The sequence below is a fragment of the Nyctereutes procyonoides genome, unplaced genomic scaffold, assembly GCF_905146905.1.
Source record: "Nyctereutes procyonoides isolate TBG_1078 unplaced genomic scaffold, NYPRO_anot_genome, whole genome shotgun sequence".
NCBI classification, from domain to species: Eukaryota; Metazoa; Chordata; class Mammalia; order Carnivora; family Canidae; genus Nyctereutes; species Nyctereutes procyonoides.
The window spans coordinates 11,380,259-11,406,619 of NW_026575117.1; the positions used below are offsets into that span (position 1 = coordinate 11,380,259).

Consider the following 26,361-nt stretch of genomic DNA (forward strand, 5'->3'; position numbering starts at 1 on the left):
TTCTAACAAATGCTTGGTCTTGCAGTTCTTTGCCTCCATCTACTTCTCTCCAAAATGGCAGTGGGGAGCTTAGGTGCCATGGAGGTGATAGAGAAGATTACCTTAGATTTTTGCACCCTCTTAGCATCTGTTCATTATTTTTCGGTCCTTGCTGATCTCTGGCTGGCTGGTCTAGTTCTGAACCCTGGTGCCTTATCCACTTACCGGAACCTGGTTCTCTTTGGTCTTGAGGTATCATGCTGGTACCCATTACTGTATCCCATGGATTCCAGTCATTTGCCCCTGATCCCCAGTCCCTGTGCTTCTTTGAGTCCCCACACTGGGTTACAGAAATTCCTGGGCCACCTAGCCTGGGGGGACCAGTAGCATTCTCAGGCTATCTCTCTAGCCCCCTCCTTCCACAGATGCGGCATTTTTATCCCTGTGCCAGATTGGTCAGTGTGCCAACTCAAATGTGGCCTCTCCCAGAGACTTGCCTCCTCATCAGCTGTGCCTTGGGGGGGCTGACTTGCTTCAGTTTCCCCACATTCTCCGACCTTGCACCACACTTCACCTTGCCCCCGGACAAGTGGGAGCAGTTAGAACATTGGTTTCTAACTTACTCCTCTTCCTTCAGCCTCAGCTCTTCTTTCATGTTGCACAGGAGTGAGAGGACAGGAAGTGCCACACCGCCCAGCCATCATAGGCAAGAGGGGTCACCTCTCCATGCTGAAAGTAGTTAAAGGAAACTGTATTTGCATCTCCCAGGCTCTTGATACAGAAATCCAAAAGCAGCAAATAAGGATTTAGTGAAGGCAAATATACAGTGATCTTAAAATAGGAAAATATTATCTCCTTTTTTGTTTGTTTTTATTCATTTTTATTTGGGGCTCTTTTTTTCTACTGGAGTTGGACAGTATCAACTAGGTGGATAATCTAGCATAAGTTTGGGAGACTTGCATATAGGTTATTTTACACAATGAACCACATTGCTAGATTTCTGAAGCTTTATTACCTGCCCAGCTTTTTACCCCAACAGACTTCTAGTCTACTCAGGCTTATTTCTTTGTTTCCAATCTATATACTCTTATGATCAATACCTTATATCTGTGTTTAGGGTATAATTACTCTCCATCCTTCAGCTTAAACCCTACCAGTCTCTAGCACTTAATAAGCCCCATCTCCTCCCCAAATCCTATTTTCTGAGTTGGGCCTTAATGATCTCTCTTTTGTGAACTGCTGTTGCAGTTATGAACTCAGTGCACACATTTTAGCAGCTGTATAATCTGCATTGGTTTCATATTTTTTATGTTTGCAACATATTAGCTAGCAGAGTCTGTCTTTTTTAAGATTTCATTTATTTGAGAGAGAGCAGAGTGTAGTGAGGGGCAGAGGGAGAGGGAGAAGCAAACTCCCTCATTGGGGAGCCCAATGTGGGGCTCGATCCCAGGACCCTGATATCATGATCTGAAGACAGATGCTCAACAGCCTGAGCCACCTCAGTACTCCTAGCAGGGTTTATATTATACAGTTCTTTAAAATCTTCTGTAGCACCTAGCACTATGCTGGGCATATAAATTAGATGTTCAGTATGTCTTCCCTTTCAGTGGATTCCTGACCCACTTAATGGTATATTTTTAGTTTTTTAAGAAAAAAAGTAGAATTTAATGGCATCATCGTTAATATTATTGTTCATTTGGGCTTGAACTTGTAACTAGATGTAACTAGATGCCCAAACAATGGAGGCTTGCACAAGAAGGGATTTTGTTTTGTTTTTTTTTTTTCCCCTCGTGTTATGAGAAGGTATTTGATGGCTTCATTACCTAGATAAAGGATGGCCAATGGAAACCTTTGATTCTTGTTATCTTTCACTCCTACTCAAAAAAGATGGATGCTCTTGTCTATATCCCAGGCAACCTAATGTACAAAGAAGGGCACAAGGCTCATGCCAACTAAGTAAATCCTACTGAAAGAACTTTCCTTAGAAGCTCCTCCACCAGTGATTGCATGTACTTCTTTCTTATTGACCAGAACTCACTTCACATAGCCACCACTGACTGGCTGATTGATTTTATTACGCCAACCAGAGTCAAGTTAGATATTAACTTCTTTTGATTTCAAGCAAATTTTACTGATAAGCATCCCCAAAATATGGAGAATTTTACTGTGTGATTTTTTTTTTTTACTTGAAATATATGTTGGCCAAAGGATATTAAAAGTTAAAGTTACTATTTGAGATTTGTGTTGCAAATCAAGAAGAATAATATTATGTACTATACTAAGATTATATAGTTATTGATTAACTAATATTTGATTTCTTTTTAATTAACTCATTCACTCACTTATACCTTAGGGAATAGTTTGCATAATTTATACCTAGGGGCTAGTTTGCATATGATTATACTTGCTGTCTCTTTCCCTCTCAAGTCAAGCTTTTTTTTTTTTTTTTTTTTTTTTTTGTTATAAGAAGATTTTAGTGCAGTTTATAGTATGATCATCAGGTTTTGAAATACATTACAGGTTATTGAGTGTTTGCCTGCATGTTTGCTTTAGGAGAACACCTTATTGAATATAGTATCTTAAGTGTTTTATTTGCCAAATATAAACCATATTAAGATAATCAGTTTTAAAATGTGGAGACTATTAGCATTTTTACCATAAATTAGCATCAGTATATCCTTGAGATTCTTAGAAACAATCTTTTAAACATCAAAACCAGCTGTATTTTTTTCTCTATGTAAATTAAGATTGCATACAGCATCACTGTCAACTTACGGTAGAAAGAAATTGATGAGTTTATAAAAACATTTAGAAAAAGAAAAATACACAATTCAAAAAGGTATATGCACAGCTATCAATATTGTGATAAATTATCAAATAATACAGAAACAGAATAATTTTAACTACTGAAATGTTGATCAAGTGTTTTAAGTCTAGTTTAAGTATTTATAACTAAGCACCTAAATGTTTTCTTAGTCTGCTTATATTTTAAAGTAATTTTTTAATGTACATGATAGAATTTCCATCCAAAAAGCCATCTTAGGGATCCCTGGGTGGCTCAGCGGTTTAGCGCTTGCCTTTGGCCCAGGGCGTGATCCTGGAGACCCCGGATCGAATCCCACGTTGGGCTCCCGGTGCATGGAGCCTGCTTCTCCCTCTGCCTGTGTCTCTGCCTCTCTCTCTCTCTCTCTCTGTCTCTCTCTCTCTCTCCTCTCTCTGTGACTATCATAAATAAATAAAAATTTTTTAAAAAGCCATCTTAATAATTTTTTATGTTGCCAGTTGTGTTTGCTGCATATCATAATTATCTTTACTGCTGTGTTACCCCCTGACTTCCTCTAACTACAAAAAAAAAATTAATTTCATATGAACCAAGCTTTTCAATATGTTGTAATTCTCACTAGGAATGAGAAATATTGAGTCTTCTTTTTGTTTTAGTTCTATCCTTCATATAATAGACTCTGTATAAGCTAAGCTCCAAAGAGGAAACACTATCTAGCTTCTATTTTCTGTATATGTGATGCCTTTTTTTTTTTAACTTCTGCAGAATAGTAGGAGACAAGAGGGGAGACTTCAAAGCACCCATTAGAATTTTTATTTATTGTCTGAAATTCCTTTAAACAGTTGAACATTACTTTTAAGAGCATTTTGAATGTCCAGAGAGATAAAAGGATTTTTATAAACAAATTCCCTGGCAGGAGCTACATTACGTGCTATATATTTCAGGCTAATAATAAGGGCTTACTGTGGGTCAGTGTGTCATATCCCAGCGGTGTCTAGTGAGATGGAGGGTTATCTTATATGTCAGCTAGCTAACCCTGTGAACAATTTTGAGCAGGCAAGATAATGGGACTGAATTCTGAAATGAGGGTTGAAATACGCTGAAATATTGTCACATGTGAGAACAATAACTTTTTAAAAATAAATGTAGTCACCTTTTGACATCATTAGGCATATTTGATAATAATTTTTAATGGGGTATATTTTAAGTGGATAGATAGGGTAGAGAGTATGAAGTGAATCACATATAATTGTAAATTTAAATAGATAAATAAAAAATCATAAATTCTGCCGTAGTGGATTTTTATTACTTAGAAAGCTACTGAGCAAAATTGGAAACAGTTTTTTTTTCTTTTCTATTATGATCACTGAATTAACATTACTTGATACTACTAAGGTTCAACTTCTTGATTGCAATTTTAAGTTTTGAATCTAAAATTACTTGTACCCAAACATAGGTGCAATAATACAGAAATCTTGAAAATTGCTTCACTTACTACATTTCCAGGACAGTATCTTCATTAACTATTATATAAAATGTGTTAATGCTTTTTTAAAAAAAAAATCTAATTCTCTAAAGGATTTTTTTTAAAGATTTTATTTATTTATTCATGATAGTCACACACAGAGAAAGAGAGAGAGAGAGGCAGAGACACAGGCAGAGGGATTTTTTATTCAGTCTTCCTTTGTATTTCCCTGCAAAGTCACTAACCAAACCTAAACATACACTAAATTTTGAGAAAAAGTTTGCTTGTGTATGCAGGTGTGTGTAATGAAACTCAAGAAAATAATTGTTATTAAATGTAGATATGATTCCTCAACATGAATTGAATAAAATAATCCACATACTATCAAGGCATATATTATAAAATTTAGAAGATGTATAAAGATACTGAGTATAATCTAAGTGTGTTGAACTGGGATGAAATTATAAAGTTTTTAGACCATCTTATGTACATTTTGTTTATTATTTGGCCTTTACTTTTATAAAAAGCTGGTCTTAATTCACAGTGGATTTTGTATAAATATATGTGGGCATATCCTTATTTTTCTGAAGCCCATAACATTGCAAACATCATAAATGAATGATTTAGGAAGTCTTTGGTCAGCCAGCAGAGGCCACTCACAGCTTGCTACTAAACTGGACGGCAAAGTGAAACTCCTTTAATCACTATTGGCCGTCATTTCAAGCTGGTTAATTTTTAGTTTCTTACTCAAAAAAAAAAAAAATATATTACCATGGAGCAGTATGAAAAAAAAGTTGTTCCTGTATTTGTTTTTTAATTATGTAGTGATTAATCTTTTCTATTAAAGCATTTAGATCATTCATTATTAGTGTATACCAGAAATGAGAATTTATGCACTTAATAATTAGAAGTATTATTATTCTAATAGGCCAATCATTCTAAATTCTTAATTATTAATGCTGACTTAATTTTAACTAGGGAAAGAAAAACTTTAAAGTAAGGTTTGAAATAATTACATTGCTTAGTTTTAAATTAAAAAACCTAACAGTTGGGATCCCTGGGTGGCGCAGCGGTTTGGCGCCTGCCTTTGGCCCAGGGCGCGATCCTGGAGACCCAGGATCGAATCCCACGTCGGGCTCCCGGTGCATGGAGCCTGCTTCTCCCTCTGCCTGTGTCTCTGCCTCTCTCTCTCTCTCTGTGACTATCATAAATAAATAAATAAGTAAGTAAATAAATAAATAAATAACCTAACAGTTGCCATTGTTGTCATATATATACATATATGTATGCATACATATTTCTAATCCTTCATCAGTTTAGTATAATTCGCATTTTGACAATTCTTTTAAAGAACTGTATTTGCTGCTGTTCCTTGAACATGTGTGGAGCTTACTTGCAGATTATCCAAAGTCTGTCTTCATTCACTACTTCATGTGATCCTGGCAGCTGGAAGGTTGGCATCTTCCCTTTGACATGTACGGATTCCTGCTAGGAAGGCTAATCCGCAATTGAAAGGCAAGCCTTGTGCTCCTCTGTGCTTTATTTCCCCTGATTTTTTGATTCTTTGTAAAACCTTCTTGGTTTGAAGGTGTAATCTCACATTTACATTGATACCTGCTTTTGAAGGAAAAAAAAATAGTCTGCGTTCTCTAATTTTCCAAGTTCTTTCGCATATTGTCATCACGGAATGCTTACCCAGCTCTGGTATAGTTTTTAAATTTTTTACCCCCTTGGTTGTGATGCCTGGTATAGTAGGGCTATTTCTTATTCCTGTTAATCAATTGATAACATGTGCTAAGAGCTCTATTTGGACCACTGTGTTCTTCCTTGCCTATTATCTAAAATAGCCCCATAGGTTACCCTGAAGTTACGTGTGAGGACCAGAGTATCATCCAGGCTGAAGGTTTTCCAAGAGTAGATTCTAGATCCAGGCAAGCATCTCCTGCAGCAAATCCTCAAATAGAGAAAACACTTATTCTGGTGTATTGTCTCCTTTGTGTAGTCCTAGGGAAAGAAGTAGTAGGTTGTGGATAGGACAATTTAGGTTCAGAGCTAGCTCTCTTTTAGTCTGTGATCCAGTGTGTGTGTCTCATCTGAAATTTGAGAATAATGATGCTTACTCACTCTATCCACCTTGCCTGTGAAAACATCTTACAAGCAGGCAAGAGTTATAAAGTTTAGGAGAGTCATTATCATAAATAATAGTAATAATATTTCTACCAACTCTATTAACTCTTGATGTGTCACAGTGGTCATTATCACACTTTCTTTGCTCATTTATTCATGTTTACATCCTTCCAAGAAGGATTAAAAATCATTAAAAATATAATGGAACGATACCTTGAGAACCAGATTCATGCATGGGGTTATATCCACTACAATATCATCCAGCTAACATGAAGGCTATGAATAGTAGATGACACATTGATCCTAATAAGAGGCTTTCCCCCTTAATAATCTTCCAGTGTGAGATCTGTTGATTAAGAGTAAGATTGTTTGTGAATGTTGGTAAATTTTAAAATGAAAAGCGGTACATCTTTCTGTAATGTTATTACATTTGGTAAGGCATTTTCTTATTTGGAGAATCAAGGAAAGTGTATAAATTACTTGATTTAGTCATTTAGTACAACTCAGGTAACTCCATTGTCCTCAGAAATGGATCATCTTCCCTCCTGAGTCTTCCTTCTGGGAGGGCATTGTCTGAAGCTAAAACTCCTGATAGGTAAAAGATGTACAGTGACCTCTCCCTCCTATCCAACACATTCCCAAGCACACATCAGGCATTCTTCATGTACCTACTATTTTTTAGTTTCTTGTAGCCAATAAAGAGGATTGGGGCTGGTCTGCTGTATAAATACACATTTTACTTTAATATAAATCTAAACAAATGAAGGTAAAATATGAATTAGCACATGGATCATTTGCTGATTTTTTCTCTATTCTTAAACAAACAAACAAACAACAAAACAAAACACCTTGGAATGAAAGGCTCCTTAAACTTAGGACTTTATCATGACATCAAAAAGATGACTCAGTGGGACAATATATCGAAGTTAAGCCAACAGAATGGGAACTATGTACCACTAATATAGTAAATATAAGCCTAATTTTACATACATAGTAGGTAAATATTTGTTGAACTGTATCAAGTAGAGCAGTTTTGGGTTTCAAACATAGAAAATAGTTACAACCTGAGAAGGATCACACTGGAAAGTAAGGATCAGATTAGAGGGGGCTTTGAATGCATTTCTCATTAGTTTTAATTTTACTTTCAGCATAGAGCTATGGATGGCTCTGGAAATGAGAAAACTGACATGTGAAAAGCAGCGATTTAGAAAGTTGAATTTGGCAAGTTGGTAAGATGGATTGGAGCAGGGAGAGATAATTGCATACAACTCCCTTCTCACAGGTGATTTTTTTCCCCCTTATTCCTCTTAAATCAGATAACTACTTTGTTTCCCTTTAATCTTATAAATGATATCCATTTATGCTACCTGAATTGTCATTTTTGTATTGCTTTAAAAGTAATTCTAAAGTAATTTTTATTTTTTTGTACGTTGTTTTAAAAGTAATTCTAGTGTTATCTTCTTGAATGTTTTCTTTCCCCAAATAGATTGTGCCTTTTGTGAATTGTGACCACTCTGTAATATATATCAGAATAGATGACACAATGAGATATTTTATTCATTCTCCACCTATCTTGTAAGAGAACCTTTTAGAACACTGATATGAAACTCATTTGAAATACTTTTGGAGAATCTTTTTGTTTATTTTTCTGTATGGGGTTAAAAGATGAACATTTTATACATGCATTTTAACAGCTATTAATTAGGATCAGTTACTGCAAAACTTTTAGGGTATTATTTTCTTATGATTGTTTTTTAATGAAGATAAATGTGTAGACGAGCAACTATAATAAATTCTTTCCCATGTCTTTGCTCTCCTTCCCTTACTTTCTACCCCCAGGGTTTCAAGTCCTATTTTTAAGCCTGGTTTCATTGAGTTGTTTTCCTTAATATCTGTCACATATATTTGACTGACACATTTGTTGAATGTACCAGGGGGCCTGCATGCAGAGCCTGCTAAACTTTAAGGGCTTGTTTTTTATTTCAGAGAAGTTGAGTCAAATTAATACTGGTCCTTAGAGAAGCAGAAAACTTCTGGGTGTTGACACACTGGCGAGGAGGCTCATACAATGTCTCCCTGTAGCCTGGAGGCCGGGTGGATTTGATTGACCAGTCCTCACAAAATTGAAAGGCCTTCTTTCGAATGGCAGCCTGCCACCCTAAGTATTTGTCAGTGTGGGCACTGGAGCAGAATAGCATTTGGAAAGCAAATAAAATGTAATTGCAAATAAGAGCAAAGTTGAAGGAGAATGACTATATTAGAGGGAGAGAAGAAGGAGGAATGGCTCCGTGTGCTTACGTGGGGACATAGCACTTCACTCATTTACAGGACTCTTAATCCTTGAAAATATGAGTAGGATATCCTCCATACTGATCCAGCTTTGCATTAATCCTGTAAGACCGTTGTGTCTCACATATGCTTACCTGATTTGGGAAGTAATTTTTTCAGTTATGTAATTGTAGAAGAATGGGATGGGCTGTGTTCTGTTTATCTTTTGAGGAAAGTTATGAAATTGGTATCAATAAATCAGTGATAGGATAAGAAATTGTTTTAATGTATTTAATGAAATGGAGAGAACAGATATGTTGTCATTGATGTCGTTTAGCTAAGTGTCCCATATATTCTTTTTTTTTTAATTGTGGGCTAAATTTATTGGGCCCTTTTTTTTTTAAGATTTTATTTACTTATTCATAGAGACACAGAGAGAGAGGGAGAGAGGCAGAGACCCAGGCAGAGGGAGAAGCAGGCTCCATGCAGAGAGCCTGCCGTGGGACTCGATCCAGGGTCTCCAGGATCACGCCCCAGGCTGCAGGCGGCGCTAAACCGCTGCGCCACCAGGGCTGCCCTGTCCCATATATTCTTAATGGCCTGCTGAATTTCCACAGTGGTACTTACTTGTACAGCTCTTACTCAGTGTTTGTCTGTCACTATCACATTCCTGTTTTCTGAGGTTGGTCACTTGATTGTAAATAACAATAGCAAAAACTAAGACCCACGTGATCTTTTAACTTTACATTTTGTTTCACAATCCACAAAGGCCAGAAGTTAGCAAATGCTTTGTTATGTAGAGACCATCCGTTCCTTTCTAGGTTGGGTTATCTCTTTTTTTAATTTACTAATTTGAGTAACAAACATAGGTAATGAGAAGAACTATACCTACTGTAGTTAGGACAGTAGTCTCTATTGATGTAGTGACATTTAAAAATGAATTATAAGAATTCTGGGCATATAGTGTGATGTCTAAGACTGCCATCAGCAAATATTGGCTAATTACATAAATGTCTCCAGAGTCTTAACAACAGAATACCTGCTCCCTATCTAATCTTGTGGAATAAAATCTGCTTTTTCTAACAAACTTTACTGTGTGAATATTTTATTGGATATTTTAAAGAGATGTTTTTAAATGTGTTCTTTCTTTCTAAGACATTTCTGGTATAACTGGAAGCCACCATTTTTCAGAAAATAAAATAATCACCTACTTGTTAACTAGAAATTATAACTTTGATGTGATGTTTAAAATCATTTCATTTATTTTTATGAAGATTATTATCTAACCCTAAATTATAAATTTTTACAACAGTGTTTCTTGATATTTTATAATACTTTGAATCATCGCCTAATAATCCATGCTTCCACGTTTAAAACACACTGTAACGTCAATATAATACTGCTTTCCATGGGCTGAATTCTGTATTAAGATTTTATTCTCAGATTTTCAGTATGGGGTTTCTAGTCACAAAGTTGCAAAAGGTTCCCAGAGTAAAAACATTTTACTCCTGAGGCAGAGACCAGTGACATGAACCCTGAGAAGATCATCATGCATGGACCTCAGTGTTGCATAATTTCATTTACAAATATTCTAAATAATGACTGTTGGCATACCTTCAAAAGTAAAACAAAATTTGACTTGAAATAACAGTAAAGGGCATTCACCCCTCTTTTTTTTTTTTAAAAAAAAAGGGCCACATACTATGTGAATTTGTAAAGTTATTTAAATTTCTACCTTTCATACTGTAAATCTTTTGTGAGTTATCTGCAGCAATTGAATTGAGCTTACAGTTCATACATATATGATTTCTGAGAAATACGTAGTATGATTATTTCTGACTAGATTGAAAGCTTACATTTGTATTGTGGGATAAATTAGTTAGAAATTCTGTTTTATTGTATTCAGTTGCATTGTTTTCATCAGGCAATTTATCACATGGGTGTATGTGAAATTTCTTCATTTATTAAATTTCAGATTATGTATTTCAAGCCAGAGCAAGACTTAAACATTTTTCCATAAGTATAGCTTCAGGTAAACAAGCAATTTTAGCCCTGAAAATAGCTTCTGCTTCTGTCAACACGTTGTTTATTCTTTCTCTGAGATAAAAAGTTCAGTTTTCTGATATTTGTACCAAGATAAAGTCAGTAAACAAGATTAATATAGTGTGGAAAAGGTTGTCAGCAGCCCTGGCAAAGGAAATAAGTTGCCTGTACATAGAACATACTGTAAACTGAATAAAAGTGTCAGGTCCACCATGAGATAATGTGATCATGAACCTCTAACAAAGCATGACATAGGCACAGTCGGCTTTTCTCATAGCCACAGTGTAGAAAATGGATTACTGTATTCCTGGGATACCCACCGGAATAGCATGAAAACCTCATTTTGAGATGAATGCAGGATGTAGTCCTGGAGTTGGGCCACATGTTTACCTGTGGTGCCCAAACCATAGAGTTATTAATGTCATCATCTGTGCACATTTGCAATATTTGCATTTCTTGGAATTTCAGAGTGTGTGCTGGCATCTTTGTTACCCAAGTGATAAAAGAATAAATAATTTTTCGCAGATGTTAGGTGTTTTTACATAGGCATTTTTCTGCCTCCTCGTGCCTTTTTATTGATTGTATACTTTAAGTGGCACTTTATAATTGTGGAGGGGGGTTATTATTATTATTATTATTATGTAACTTATGACCCTTTGTTGTAAGATATGCCTTGTTGACTGGGATTGTAGATTCATTCTTGCGTGGTGCTGCTTATGTTCCCTTTTGAGAACTCTCCATAAAATCAAAGTTTTGAGTGTTTTTTTTAATGAGAGTAGCCCACATTATGAAAAACATGTTGAGCCTTTAGTTCCTTATCGATTTTAATTTTATTTAGAAACAGAGGAATAAAATATTCTTCTTTTAGTTCTTACATGTTGTTCTATATAAATACACAGATTATTCCTGACTTCATGGGGAAACTATGAAAAGGACTCGTGACTACTTCCTTGACTTGAGTTTTTATATGCATTTAAGAAGTGCACATTTTAAAACATCTTTGTATGTAGGAATTAACTTTGGTTAATTGGTTTTTGGAAATATTGCTTGCTCAACTCTAATTGAGCCTCTTTTTTTCACTTATGAAGGTACTTTTAAAATAGTCTTAAAATTCTAGCAGAGGAACCACACTACAGCGTTCTTACATGCAATGTTGTTTAGCTTTTGAGAATTAATATTTTATTCTCTATTTTAGATGGGAAGCCCTCGAACGGAAATGTCCCTATTATTCACAATCATTTTTGTTTTTGTTTTTGTTTTTAGAAACTCATCTGTGACATTTTTGTTTCAACTCTCATTTCAGGTGAGCTCCCCTGGCCCTGTCAGTAACAAGAGGATGGTTCACTTTTCCCCAGATTCTCATCACCATGAGTGAGTATGCACTGATTTGTATAATCTTGTTGGGATGGTCTACATCCTTCTTGTGGAAAATTGAAAGCAATTGCTAGTAAAGTAGTTTCATTTTGTACTTCTCTTGAGAAAAAGTAAATACCTTATCCCATTGACTGTTGTGCAGGTCCCATTTCAACCTGTGGCAGGAATGTCAATAAAGATTTTTTAGTACGGTCATTCTTTTATTTGTGACAGAATTTGAATTTCTACATTTTCATTATATTAAGTAGCATCAAGCTCTCCTCCTCCTCATCCTTCCTCTCTCCCTTCCTCCTCACTCTTTCTAAAGCACTAAAATGCAGAAGAAGTGACTATTTAACTCAATACTTCTCTGCTCTCTGCTTCTGCCCAGCATGAGCTGTGAAGGGACCAGGATGTATTTTCATTTAGCAATGGAAAGGAGAGTCTAATTTACTATGTAATTCCAAAAATTAAGCAACTGAGCTTAATTTTGGTGAATTATTGGGTGAATTCCTAGGTGCTAATTCTATTTGTCTTTATTGGAAGAATTTGAAAAGTTATATATTTTGAGTCAATACCATGTCTCCTGTGAAATTGATTGAACTTGAAAAAAGGCTGTAAAAATGTGGAAAGACATGAATTAATGATTGAATGAATTTTCCTCTGGCGAGCAATCCTATTAGGATCCATTAGATCCTGGCTTGTAAATCGTTCCTTAACCAATGTAAAACAAATTATTTTTCATCTATAGCTTATTTTATATAGATTATTAACAGAATTTATATAATATATTGTTCATAGATTATTTTCCACAGTATTTATTTTATAGATTATAATGTCATAATATTCCCTTTTAATAGTCTATTTCATTCCTTTTTATTATCCTAATAAGACTTTTTCTCTATTGTTTCTCAGACAAAAAGCAAAAAAGAGTGAAGCTTTTATTACTCAGACTGACAACCAAAAGTCTTGTATATTTTCTTCTTAATGTTTTGTTTTGACACGAATCAAGAATTCTAGCAAGTAGACGTAGAGACGTTTTTAAACCAAAAATTTCGTTTGATAATGATTGTAAACACCCTGAGGGCAGACAGATCTGTAGTCCTCCTATGCTAAGAGTGCCCCCTCGACAGCGAGTAGTTATTGAGTGAATGAAAACATGAAACTGTGAATTTAAAATGGAACAAATTGGATAATGTCAACTGAATATTACTTCTCAAATTAGCAAGTATGACCGCCATTGTATTCTCCTGACATCCCTTCCATACATCTCCCCAATGGTTGTTAGTCAATTAAATAAGATTTTCTAGGGTGGGAACTCAGTTGTCACTATTTTTAGAGTTTCCTAGGTTACCCCAATGTGTTTGATTACCATTCTATCCACACTCGCCAATAAAATAGAGTCACTTTACTACCTTACACCCCACATGCCGCTGGTTCAGTCCAGTCTCTTCCTCATCTTTTCTACTTCCTGCTCCATTATTTGAAATAAGCTCTGTTATCTGTTACTATAGGATCCTAGTGAATCTTTCTCTCTCTGTTTTCTCACTATTTGAGTACATACTACTTACTTCTACTACTTACGTTCAGTTCCAATTCTTTTATTTCCCTATTTATAAGCCCCAGTACCACTTCTTAACAGCGGAGAAACCTTGTTAGCATATTATTAAACACTCTCCACAATCTGGCTCCCGTTACCTTTCCACCTTATCATTCTCTCTCCCTTATAGATAATGGTCCAGCTCTCTGGTCTGCCTCTTTTCTCTGAATATGATCTCTACTTCACTGTCCTCATTAGCTTGGGATTTTGTTCTTGCAAATATTTGGAATAATATCTATTCAGGTCCTTTGCTCATCTTTTGACTGGATTATTAGATCTTTGCTATTGAGTTGTACAAGCATCCTGTATCTTCTGGATATTAGCCCCTTATCAGATATGTGGTTTGCAAATATTTTCTTACATTCCATAGGTTGTTTTTTTTTTTTAAGATTTTATTTATTTATGCATGAGAGACATAGAGAGAGGTGCAGAGACACAAACAGAGGGAGAAGCAGGCTCCATGCAGGGAGCCCAACATAGGACTGGATCCTGGGTCCCCAGAATCAGGTCCTTGGCTGAACGTGGCGCTAAACCGCTGAGCCACCTGGGCTGCCCCCCGGGTGCTGCTTTTTTATCTTGTCAATGGTTTCTTTTGCTTTGCAGAAACATTTTAGTTAAATGTAGTCCCACCTGTTTATTTTTGCTTTTGTTGCCTGTGCTTTGGTGTCAAATCCAAAAAAACATCATTGCCAGGATCAATGTCAAGGAGCTTACTTCCTATGTTTTCTTCTAGGAGTCTTAGGTTTCAAATCTTGCGTTCAACTCTAATCCATTTTAGGTTGATATTTGTGTATCGTATATGATAGGGCTCCAGTTTCATTCTTTTGCAAGTTGGCTGTTTAGTTTTCCCAAACCACTTATTGAACAAACTGTCCTTCCCCAGTGTATATGCTTGACACCTTTGTCAAAATAATTGACTATATATGCATGGGTTTATTTCTGGGCTCTCTGTTCTGTTCCATTGATTTTTGTGTCTGTTTTTAGCCAGTTACATACTGTTTCGATGACTATGGCTTTGTAATGTTGTTTGAAGCCAGAAAGTGTAATGCCTCTAGATTTATTCCCTATCAAGACTGCTTTGGTTATTTGGGGTCTTTTGTGGCTCCATACAAATTTTAGTATTATTCTGTTTATGTGAAAACTGCCATTGGAATTTTTGTGATTGCATTGAGTCTGTGGATCAATTTGGGTAGTAGGGGCATGGTAGCAATATTAATTTTTCCAGTCCATGAACATATAAAATATTTCCATTTATTTGTGTCTTCTTTCATTTCCTTCTTTAATATTTTATAGTTTTCAGTGTAGATGTTTTACCACCTTCATTAAATTTATTTCTGAATATTTTGTTCTTTTTGATGCTATTACATATGGAATTATTCTTATAATTTTTCTTTCTAGTAGTTTGTTGTATAAAAAACTGATGTATGAATCTTGATTTTGTATTCTGCAACTTTGCTGATTTTGTTTATTAGTTCTAACATCTTTTTGGTAGAGTTTTTAGGGTTTTCTATTTATATATCAAACAGATATGATTTTACTTTTTCCTTTCTGATGTGTCATTTATATTGCCTTTGCTATACTAAGGTACATTCCTTCTATAATAAATTTGTTGAGAGATTTTATGAAAGGATATTGAATTTTGTCAGATGCTTTTTTCTGCATCCATTGAGATGATCATATGGTATTTATCCTTTTTGTTAATATAATATGTCACACTTATTGATTTATAGGTGTTAAAAACCATCCTTGCACCCCTGGAATAAATTCCACTTAATCATTATGTATGATCCTTTTAATGATTTTGGTTTGCTGATATTTTTTGTTGAAGATTTTTGCATCTATATTCATCAGGGATATTGGCCTATAATTTTTTTTGTAGAGTCTTTACTTGGCTTTTATATAATATAATGCTGATCTCACAATGTTACTGTGTGGAAGTATTCCCTCCTTATTTATTTTTTGGAAGATTTGAGAAGCATATTGTATTAATCCTTTTTTATTTTCAACTTAAAAAATTGTATTTGCTTAGAGGCATTAGAATGTCAACAAAACAAGGTGCAGGTTTTTTTTTTTTCTTTTTGCAACTACAGAGTTGTATTGAGTTAAAAGAACAATTATTTTCTATTAGCTGCTTCAGAGACAAGAGAAGTTGAGAACAGTACCATTCCTGTTGTACCTAACAGTTCCTAACAGTACCATATAAACTATGTACCTATGGTTCCTGACAGTACAATATAACTAATTCATGGCGTGCACCATGAGAACCTGCTCTAGCGAAACCTGGGTAACTCAGAGGTTGAATATCTGCCTTTGGCTCAGGTCCTGATACCAGGGTCCTGGGATTGAGTTCTGCACCAGGCTCCCTATGCCTCTCCCTCTGCCTATGCCTCTGCGTCTCTCATGAATAAATAAATGAAATGGAAAAAAAAAAAAAAAGAACCTGCTCTAAATTTTCGTGCCAATTGACAACCCCCATACTGTACTAGGCAAGGTTAGTGGCTACTGAAAATACCACCAGGACAAGGCTATCTAAAGACACATTTGTTAGTGTGTTAACTATACCAAAGAAAAAAAAAGACACTTTACAACTTAAAACCATGACTTACACAGGCTTACATTTTTTATCTTTAAAAGAAATGAGTTGTGTATATGGGGTTTAAATGCTTTATAAACAAGAAAAAAAGAAAAAAACCTGTGTTAGAACCAACTTATTCAGCATTATCATCTTCCTCTTCATCCTCTTCATCTTCCTCCTCTTCATCTTTTTCTTGTTTATTTTTCAGCCTTGAGGACTCCCTTTTTGAGCTCATCAGGCTCTCCTGTAGCTTGCTATGCAGCAGTCTCCTTTTTGTACCTTTCTTCAGCTTAGCAGCTTTCTTCATAAAGCTGCTTGTCATCTGCTGCAGAGTGATTGCACATCTCTCCCCATTTCTTCACAACATCACCAATGGATAGGCTGGGATGCTGATTTGGGGGTGATACTCAGAGCAAAATAAGAAAAAAGCCAGAAGACTCCTCTTGGGGGCTTTTGTGATCCTTGAATTTCTCTTGGTTTCCCCTTTAGGAGAGATACCAGTTTTCATTTTTCTTTCCTCATGGGCCTTATCCACCTTTACCATGTCTTCAGGTTTTTTTCTTTTCTTTCTTCTTTTTTTTTTAAGATTTTATTTATTGTAGAGAGAGAGAGTGCATGTACAAGTAGGGGGAGGTATGCGGGGGGGAAGAATCTCAAGCAGACTCTACGCTGAGTGCAGAGCCTGATTTGGGGGTCAATCTCTTGACATTGAGATCATGTCATGAGCTGAAACCAAGAGTAGGACACTTAACTGAGTCACCAGGGTCCCCCAATTTTTTTTTCTTTTCCTCTCTGAGCACTTCTTAGAACTCTGAGAAGTTAACTGAAGCATCTGGATGCTTCTTCTTGTGCTTCTCCTGGAAAGTTTGCAGGAGGAATGGATATGATGAAATTTTGCCCCTTGGCTTCATGTGGTCTTCTTCCCCCATGTTTACTTATTCTTCTTCAGTGAGGCACAGAGTCACCCACTGCCTGTCTGGCTCTCTCTCACTCACCCCTGAGCTGTCTTTGTGGAGCTCAGTGTACTACAATGACTGTCTATGAATTCTTCTTTAAATGTTTGGTAGAATTTAGGGATCCCTGGGTGGCTCAGTGATTTAGCACTGCCTTCAGCTCAGGGCATGGTCCTGGAGTCCCGGGATCAAGTGCCGCATCAGGCTCCCTACATGGAGCCTGCTTCCCCGTCCGCCTGTGTCTCTACCTCTCTCCCTCTCTGTCTCTCATGAATAAATAAATAAAATCTTTAAAAAAAAATGTTTGGTAGAATTCACCAGTAAGCTCATATAGTTCTGGACTTTTCTTTGTTGGGAGATTTTTGATTACTGCTTCGCTCTCCTTAATAGAAATTGGTCTGTTCAGATTTTCTACTTATTATTAAAAATTGGTAAACTGTATTTCTAGGAATTTATCCATCTCTGTATCATCTAATATAATGACCTGTAATTTTTTACAGTCATTTCTTATGATCCTTAGTATTTCTGTATTATCAGTTGTAATGACTTCTCATTTCTAATTTTATTTGAGATTTCTCTTTTTTTTTTTTTTTGTCTACCTAAAGCTTTGTCTGTTCTATCTTTACAAAATCTAGCTTTAGTTTCATTTATCAGTTCTATTGTCTTTTCTCTCTGTTTCATTCATTTCCACTCTAATCTTTGGTATTTCCTTCTTTTTGCCAGCTTCGGGCTTAGTTTCTTTTCTTATTTATAGTTCCTTGGGGGTGTAAGGTTGTTTATTTGGGGTCTTTTTTCCCCCAGTATAGGCTTTTATCACTGTAAACTTTCCTCTTAGAACTGCTTTTGCTCTGATAGATGCTGGCGTGCCCATTAAGAACCGCTTCTTTGTTCTCTATAGTCCTATGGGTCTCATGGACACAGATCCCATTGGCTCTCAGAGCTACATGTTTTGGGGCCCCATTCCATGGTGGGAGTCTTAAAAATTGGGACACTAGGTGTGCGTTCTAAACCCTTGGCTCCTCAGGGAGAGGTTGGGAATTTGGAGTTTCCTCCTGAGTGTATGGCTTAGTGCCAGGGATGGGATTTATGGTAAGAGCATGTCTCAGCCTTCGTACCCACTTCAGTGTGGGTTTTTTCTCATCTGCCCAACATGTAGGAGTCACTCAACTAGTTTCTGGGTTTCTCTCAGAGAAAATTGTTCCATGTGTAGTTGTGCAATTGATGTGTCCGTGGAAAGAAGTTCAATAGCCTCCTCTGTCACCATCTTCCTCCCTAGCAGCCCCTTTCTGATTAGTGAACATCAGCAGGAGTTTAAAGTCACAGACTAATGTCACAAGTGGCCAGGTTCTTTACTTAGGCATTAGGGTTCCTTGTGTTTCTGTTTCTGTGGTGTTTCTGTTGTGTTTACGGTTGCAATTCCTTGCCTGGAAATGCTACAGGCCTTGATGTTTCTCCTACATCCTGACTTAGCTTTTAGCTTAAAGACTTCTCCCTGAGACCATGTGAAAAAATGACCTCCAGAGGGTAGGTACAGGTCTTTAAGAAACCTCTAGTGAGAGTTCACTCTGTCAGAGAAATCCTACAGAGAGGCACTCTGAGGAAGATCTAGACCAGAGCCCTGGTCATGGTAATCATATCCCTGTTCAGTCTAGCTTCCATGCCACTACCTGCTGCTATATAAGAGTTCCAAACCTGATTTTCCCACCTGCAGTGGAAAAAGTTAAACTTGAATTGTAATCTATAGACTGAAAGTGCCTCTTTTAGCCAATCTATGTTTTCATCCTTTTCCCTAGGCCTGCCTCCTTACCTAGGTAGAGTAAAGGAAGAAGGTGCCTTGGTGGCCTCATTCTACAAGTTTCTTTTTGGAAGATACCATAGGAACAACATTATGGGTATTTTGTTTTACACAAATAAATAAGTGCATGCTTTGCACTACGCACACATACACACATATGCAGCCCCAGTTGAGTTACCTGTTAGTTCTCTTCTAGGGACTAGCCTCTTTCTCTAGTCAGTTTAAAAACACACAGTTTAAAAACACATTTTGCTTCAGTTTGGCTCTTCCGTTGTCCTGGGGAGGAAACCCAATATCTGAAATTTTCCTAACATGGAAAATTTGGAAAACATGAAGAATTTCCTTTAACAGGAGAAGGTATATAGTTGGTGTTCAAGGTAAGTCTAGACATGGTTTTAGGTAGATACTTTCCCAAATTTCTTGCCCAGGTAATTAATACATACTTTCATTCAACCTGCTTCCTTTTATAAAGTCAGATACGTAAAACCGACTCTTACTGCCACATTCAGTGTCTCATAATAGAAAAAACAAGGCATTCATACCCTCAGGATATGCAAATAGTTTCCAAGGGAACCCTGGTCACCAAGAGTTTTAAGGGAGTCAGTTTCCGGATTCTGTTGCATATATGTTTTCCAAAATCAATAGCCCTGGTTATTTTGCTGATTCGTATTTTTCACAATTGCCTTTCTTCCACTTTGGTAAAAAAAAAAAAAAGACAATCTCTCCTCCCCCCTCCCCCTTCCCCACTGCCCCTCGTCCTGCTCTTATTTTGGCACATTGCTTCACGGTATAAAATCATTTTAGGTTCCAAATAGAGGGACATTCCAGATATTATGTTGATATTGATGTTAACACATTGAATCTTATGACCAAATCACAAAGCCCTTTGCAAATTATGTAGTTTCTAGTTCTTTGTTTTCAGCGGCTGGTAGATTGGTAAAAATACTCCATAATCTAAAAATCATTGTGTGATTTTTGGCATAAATCTCTGAAGGAGTTTGATAATCTAATGGCTGCTCTAACCAAATTTCTTTTTGTTTCCGCACACCAATTTATGTGAACAAGGTTTCCAAGCACTGAAAAAAATAAAATTTAAAAAGTATGAATAGGGCAGCCCCGGTGGCGCAGCGGTTTAGTGCCGCCTGCAGCCCGGGGTGTGATCCTAGAGACCTGGGATCGAGTCCCACATCAGGCTCGCTGCATGGAGCCTGCTTCTCCCTCTGCCTGTGTCTCTGCCTCTCTCTCTCTCTCTGTGTCTCTATGAATAAATAAATAAAATCTTTAAAAAATAAATAAATTAAATAAATAAAAAATATGAATAGAATTGATGCTAAAGGATAATATGCATCAATGGCTACATCAACTAGTTTCAGGGAAAGGTTATTTATGGTGCCATTCCTAATAAAATGATATTATTTTATGTTTAGAACTATCAAAATATGCTTATGCTAGTTTCATTAATTAAATACTAATGATAATTTTTCAGACCTTAAAAACAGTTATCAAGTAACAGTAGTTATCAGTGTTGACTGACCAGTAAATCCATCAGAATACTTTATTAATTCTAGTCTTTTGATCATAGAAGCTTAAGAAAATTAGACAGATAGATAAGACACATGTTGTGCAGAGGAATATGGCAAGGTTACTAATAAAAGGCTTTCAAACATAAAAAAATATTACATTAGGTTAAACTTCTATGAAACAGTAATATTGGAAATTCAAAGAGTTCAAAGAGAAAAATAAGCCAGGTAAATTTTCAGCTGTTAAAGAAATGCTTTCTTCATTGTGTTTTGTTTTGTTTTGTTTTTAAATGTATTGATGGTGGATATCAAATCAGTGATGATAATTTGGATTCCAATGTGTGTATTTAAGAGAGTGGTGTCATGATTTTATTCTAAAATACTAATATATACAACTTATAGAAAACTAATATTTTGTAAATATTTAAATAATTATGGTGAAAAGTTTTAGATTTCTCCCTAAAATATGTGAGGAGGATATATTCATAACTGCACCAGATAATTATCATTTCCGCAAAAATAATTGAAGACCAGTGCTGTATAGACTGCTTTCAGGAAGAAGTAATGGAATATTCTACAAATAAATGGTATAATGTTCTACAAATTGCAGTTTGGTTTACTGACATTACCAGAAGTGTGAAACTATAGGCAGGTCCAGGGCCATCGAGAGGGCAGTACAGTGTCTGCCACAACATCCTTTAAGGAATCCTTGGTGTTTTCCACAGAAGTGCCACCAGCCATTCCCTGTATGTTCTATATTCTCCCTTTGGGTTTTTATTTCTACTTGATTATATTATTTATCACGTTGTTCTCTAGAATATTGGTACTATATACATGCTTCATTCACCATTCATATGGATCATAAGTTTGCCAAGGTTGGAGACTTTGTCTTGTTCTTTAAGTTTCTTACAATACACAGCACAATACCTTATGCATCAAATCCTAGGCTCTGGGGTCAAGGTTATCCAGTTCCTCTACTGGCTAGTGATAGAAAGACACATCCCCTTCCTGACACTTGCATAAAAACACAGGGAGATCACAGACTAACCATGGTTTTGTGTAATCTCAACTGCAGTTTACCTCAAAACTGTATTGACAAACTTGAAAGAATGGCTAGAAATGATCATTAAATTACCAACGTTGAGCAACTCCTAATTGGGAGTAAGCAACAAGTGCTACTTTCATTCAGTTAAACTGTGATTCTTCTAAGTCAGTATGTGCTTTGCTTTAGAAGGTCACCTCAAAAACAGTCGGATTCCACAGTACTTAATTTTACCGCAGAGAGTTTCAGGCCTCAGAGCAGATTCTAATGAGAGAGGAAAAAAGTATTTTACAGGTTCCAACACAATAATGTTTAGGAATTTCAGTTTTGAAACCACGATTGTTTTAATAAAATAATACTTAACATTGTACCGGTCATATATTTGTCTTTTGTATGATCGTATATGATCATATATATATGTTGCATATATAGTCCAGTTGTTAATATATGCTAGGTCTCTTTTAATAGAAAATATTTAGCCCAGGTAAGTGAAACATTCATTAAAATGATTATAGAAGGTACACAAAAAGTGACAAGAACCTCAATCCAACTAAAGCAGAGAAATCTGTATCTAATTTCTGAGAAGAAATAACAATGTTAAGTTTTGAAATTCACATTTAATTACTCTGTTGACTTTCTGAAAATACAAATATTAAAATGCAGAAAATAAAATTAACATATAACTACGTATTCTTTAAAAATATGGAAGGCTTCATTTTTGCAGTTATTTTGTATTCACTCTACCTCCCCTTCTGTACTAACCCTAAATGGTTCCAGGATTTTTTCCTTTCTCCTAATCCCTTATGAGATGAACTCTCTAAATTGAGTCAATACGATATATTAACTGACTTTTTAAAATGATATTTATATTTACTTTTATTTCATTTTAAAGTATAGGACATTTACCTGAACCATTATATGTAAATCAAAACTAATTTTAAATGCAAGTGAGTAGCTACCTATAATCCTATGATGAATTCCTTTATAAAGCAAATATTTACACTTTATTTTATCTTTTGTATAAATACCGAGTTTGCTGAAAGCAAGATTTGCCTAGATTAAAGGTTCGTTCATTGGGAATACTTTCATACTTTGAAATTTAGCATCCATTGCTTTATAGTAAAAGTGGCTTTAACTTCCGATTGAGATAAATAAAATATACCAGATCAATTCCTCCTCTGATTTACTGTGATTCCCTTGGGAAGTCAATTTAGCTTACATGTGTCTTAATTTTTAGCTATGGAATGAGGATAAGAATAGTTCTTCTTTATGTTAAGACATTTTTACAAGTTACTTATACAAAATACAGAAAAATTATTAAACTAGGTATAAAACATTTTAGGATGTTAATGCTTTATTTGGACAGCATGTATTTTTCAGAGTAATTTCATATGCACCACTCTCTTCAGTGTTTTTGCTGCCTCTCTGAAACAGTTATAAAATCCCTTTTTATAGACGTTTGACTTTTAGAAAGTCACAAACCCAAATTAACTCAACCAAAAGTTAATTAAAAAAAAAAAAAAAGACAACAACAACCATGTACTCAACACCTATTGTGTATGATAAATGTTAAAACTGTTGGGGGAACCTGTAAATATTATGCATGAACACTGGTGTATCCACTGACATTTAGGAATAAATAGGTAGTTATTACAAAAATTCACAGAATAAAAGTTCACATGTTACTCTATTCCACTGTATACTATAGGAGAAGAAAATTACTTATTTCAAACACCTATTCTTTGCCAGGTTCTTACTTTTGTTTAAGCTTCCCAATACTGTAAGAGAAGAGAGGTAGGATTAATTATATTGTATAGATGAAGAAGAAGCCAAATGTAATGGGAAAACTCAGATTTGTCCCTCCTACTTTTTCCTCTCCTATGTGTCTTTAACACTTGTACAGAACACTTTATTTCTGACACTGGCTTTTCCTCATGACAAGAGAGGACACCAGCTGGCTGTCCTGCTTCTACACAGTTTTGACACTAATACCCAGACATAGCATCAGATTGCACAAGTTAAGAGTTGAGTCCTCCAAGACTGCCCTGCCCCCTAGCCCTCCACATCTCCAGATGCCCTGGGAAGCCCAGGCTGTTACTTGTGCTTCTGACTCACTAGATACAAACTGGAGGTTCCAACAGCTGCTTCCAATTCACAACACCAATTGCAAGTCCACGTGGTTACTTGTATTCCTGACTGACTTGCTATAAATCAGTGGTCCCCACAACACCCTCCTTTGGTGTATTTAATTTGCTTACAGAGTTCAGAGAAATGTTTTACTTACCAGGTTACCAGTTTATTATAAAAGAATATACCTCAGGAACAGCCAGGTGGAAGAGATGCATAAGACCAGGTATGGGAGAAGGGGTTGTGGGCTTTCAAGTCCTCTCCAGGTACGCCACTGTCCCCACATCTTCATCTGTTCCCCTATCTGGAAACTTTTTGAACTTTGCCGTTTTGGATTTTTATGGAGGCTCTATGACAAAGGCCTGATTGATTAAATCATTGGCACTGGGGATTGATTCAGCCTCCAGCCCTCTACCCTCCCTAGCTGTCAAGGGTTAGGACTGAAAAATCCAACCCCCTAATCACAAAGTTGGTGCCCCTGGCAACTAGCTAACATCCTTAGGTAATGTCCAAAAGCCACTTCATTAACATAACAAACAATAACATAACATAACAATCTGTGACTCTCAACAGTTAGGAAATTCCAGGGGTCTTGGGAGCCAGAGCCAGGAACCATGGAAGAGGATGAGATACATTTTGATCATCTGAGTAACCAAATACATATTTTTCCTATAAATAAATCGCAGTATTGCACCAGCATTCAGAAAATAAAAGTAATTTGTCTCAGTTCACCTAACTAGTAAGTGCCAGAGCCTGTATTCAAACTTAGATCTTTCTGATTCTAAAATCCATGATTTTAATCCACACCAGGCTTTACTTCCTGGGTTTACATTTGCAGTTTAGTAGCATAATTTGAGCATAGTTTTAGAATGACTTTTTGTTTTGTAGAAAAAATTAATGAGGAATATCTTTACATCCTGGTCATCTGGTCCACAGAACATGAAAACCCAAAATAATCTTAAAGACCACCTAAGCCAGTGCTGTTCTTCTCATTTCATAGAATAATATGGTGCCTCCAGTTGTCAAAACTCTGCCATATATCTCAAGTCATCCATTTATCCATCCATTCAGAAAATATCTGTGAGGTCCTACTGTGTGCTAGGTGCTAGATCTACAATAATGAACAAGACAGACAGCATCACTGTTCTCATGGCACAGCCTACTGGGGAAAATAGACATTCATCAGTAAGCACGCACGTAAATGTGTACTTACATACACACAAATGCATTGTTATACAGTGAGCTAAAAGTACTCTAAAAGAGAACTTTTTTTAATAAAGATTTATTTATTTATTTGACAGAAAGAGCATGAGTGGAAGGGGCAGAGGGAAAGGGAGAGAATCTCAAGCAGAGAAGGAAGGAGTATTCAGTGAGATAGGAGCAAGGTAGGCAAGGACTGCCTGGTGGGCCATTTAGGGATTTTTTTTCTCCTAAAAGCTGTGGAAAGCCACTTCAGACTTCAGTTTGCTTTTGTTTATTTTTTGTTTGCTTGATGCAAGGGTGTGAATAACGAAATACTGAAAAATTTAACTTTGAAGCATCACTCTAGCTCTGCAGTATGATAAATGGATTAAAGGTAGTAGGTACAAGAAAAGTTATAACTTGCTGATGATTTGAATATGAAAGAAAAAGGTGTCCAAGCTGAATTTAGTTGTCCACTGGAAGATTGGTGCTGCCGTTTACTGGGCTAGTGCACTAGCTAGATGAAGAATTAGTTTGTAACAAAAAGAATATTTGAGGTTTTTATGTATTTATTTCAAAAATATAGTAAGCCCAAGGGCACCTGGGTGGCTCAGTCAGTTAAGTGTCCAACTTTGGATCTCAACTCAGGTCATGATCTCAGGGTCATGAGACTGAGCCCCACATTGGGCCTCACTCTGAGCATGGAGCCTGGTTAAGATTCTCTCCCTCTCTGTCCATCTGCCCTTCCCTACCCCCACTCCCACGTACACATGCATGTGTGCACATGCACACCCTGTCTCTCTCTCTAAAAAAGAAATTATATATATATGCATATATATATATGTAGTAAGCCCATGACATGTTAATATAAATAGCATATTTTAATGAAAATTAATGATCTTTTTAGCCCAAAAAATTAGTGAGAATGTGCCATTGTTTGCACAAATCACTTTAATGTCTGGCCTAATAGATGACAGCTTAGATTCATTGCTGCTTCCACTTTCAACCTGGGATGAGATGCTATTTTGGTTGAAGCATATGAAGAAAATCCAGCCTCACACAGATAAGTAGTTGGAAAAGGAAGAAGTACTTTGATAGCCTTTCCATTTCAGATGATTATGGATATTCTCTGATACTACACTAAAATACAGAGTGGTTGTTTCTCAAAAGTTAATTTTAATGTATAATCTGAAAACATATCAATGATTTTTTTTTGTTCTATTAAATCTTTTGTTCTATCTTGAGCTCTGAATGGATCACTTACACATCATGATTTAGTACATCATACATTGGTCACATAAAGGCACAATCCATTGCAGGGGGGAAATATAGTAGTCAAATTATGAGGTAACTGCAGCAAATAATTTGTTTCTAGTTGGTAATTTTTTTTTCTAGTTGGTAATTAATCCAGATGTCATTAACAGATACCAAAAGTGTCTATTCCACATCAAGGTAGAATGTGACCTGCCAAGGAGCATCACTGTCTATAAGCTTGAAAAGTGTTCCAGTAAGAGCATAGATAAATCCTATTAATGTAGAGGCTGTTTATT

The 26,361-nt window shown here is 36.0% G+C and overlaps 1 protein-coding gene and 1 pseudogene across 1 annotated transcript in view; one reads left to right on the forward strand and one right to left on the reverse strand.

Annotated features, from left to right (window-relative positions):
* The window catches only part of GPATCH2 (G-patch domain containing 2), a 169,461-nt gene that overhangs the window by 91,543 nt on the left and 51,557 nt on the right, over positions 1 to 26,361 (forward strand). Inside the window, exon 6 of the mRNA XM_055334027.1 lies at positions 11,968 to 12,035. Coding sequence (XP_055190002.1) covers positions 11,968 to 12,035 — 68 coding nt within the window. The remainder of the gene's footprint in view (positions 1 to 11,967; positions 12,036 to 26,361) is intronic.
* On the reverse strand, positions 16,326 to 17,121 carry LOC129515121 (high mobility group protein B1-like; annotated as a pseudogene).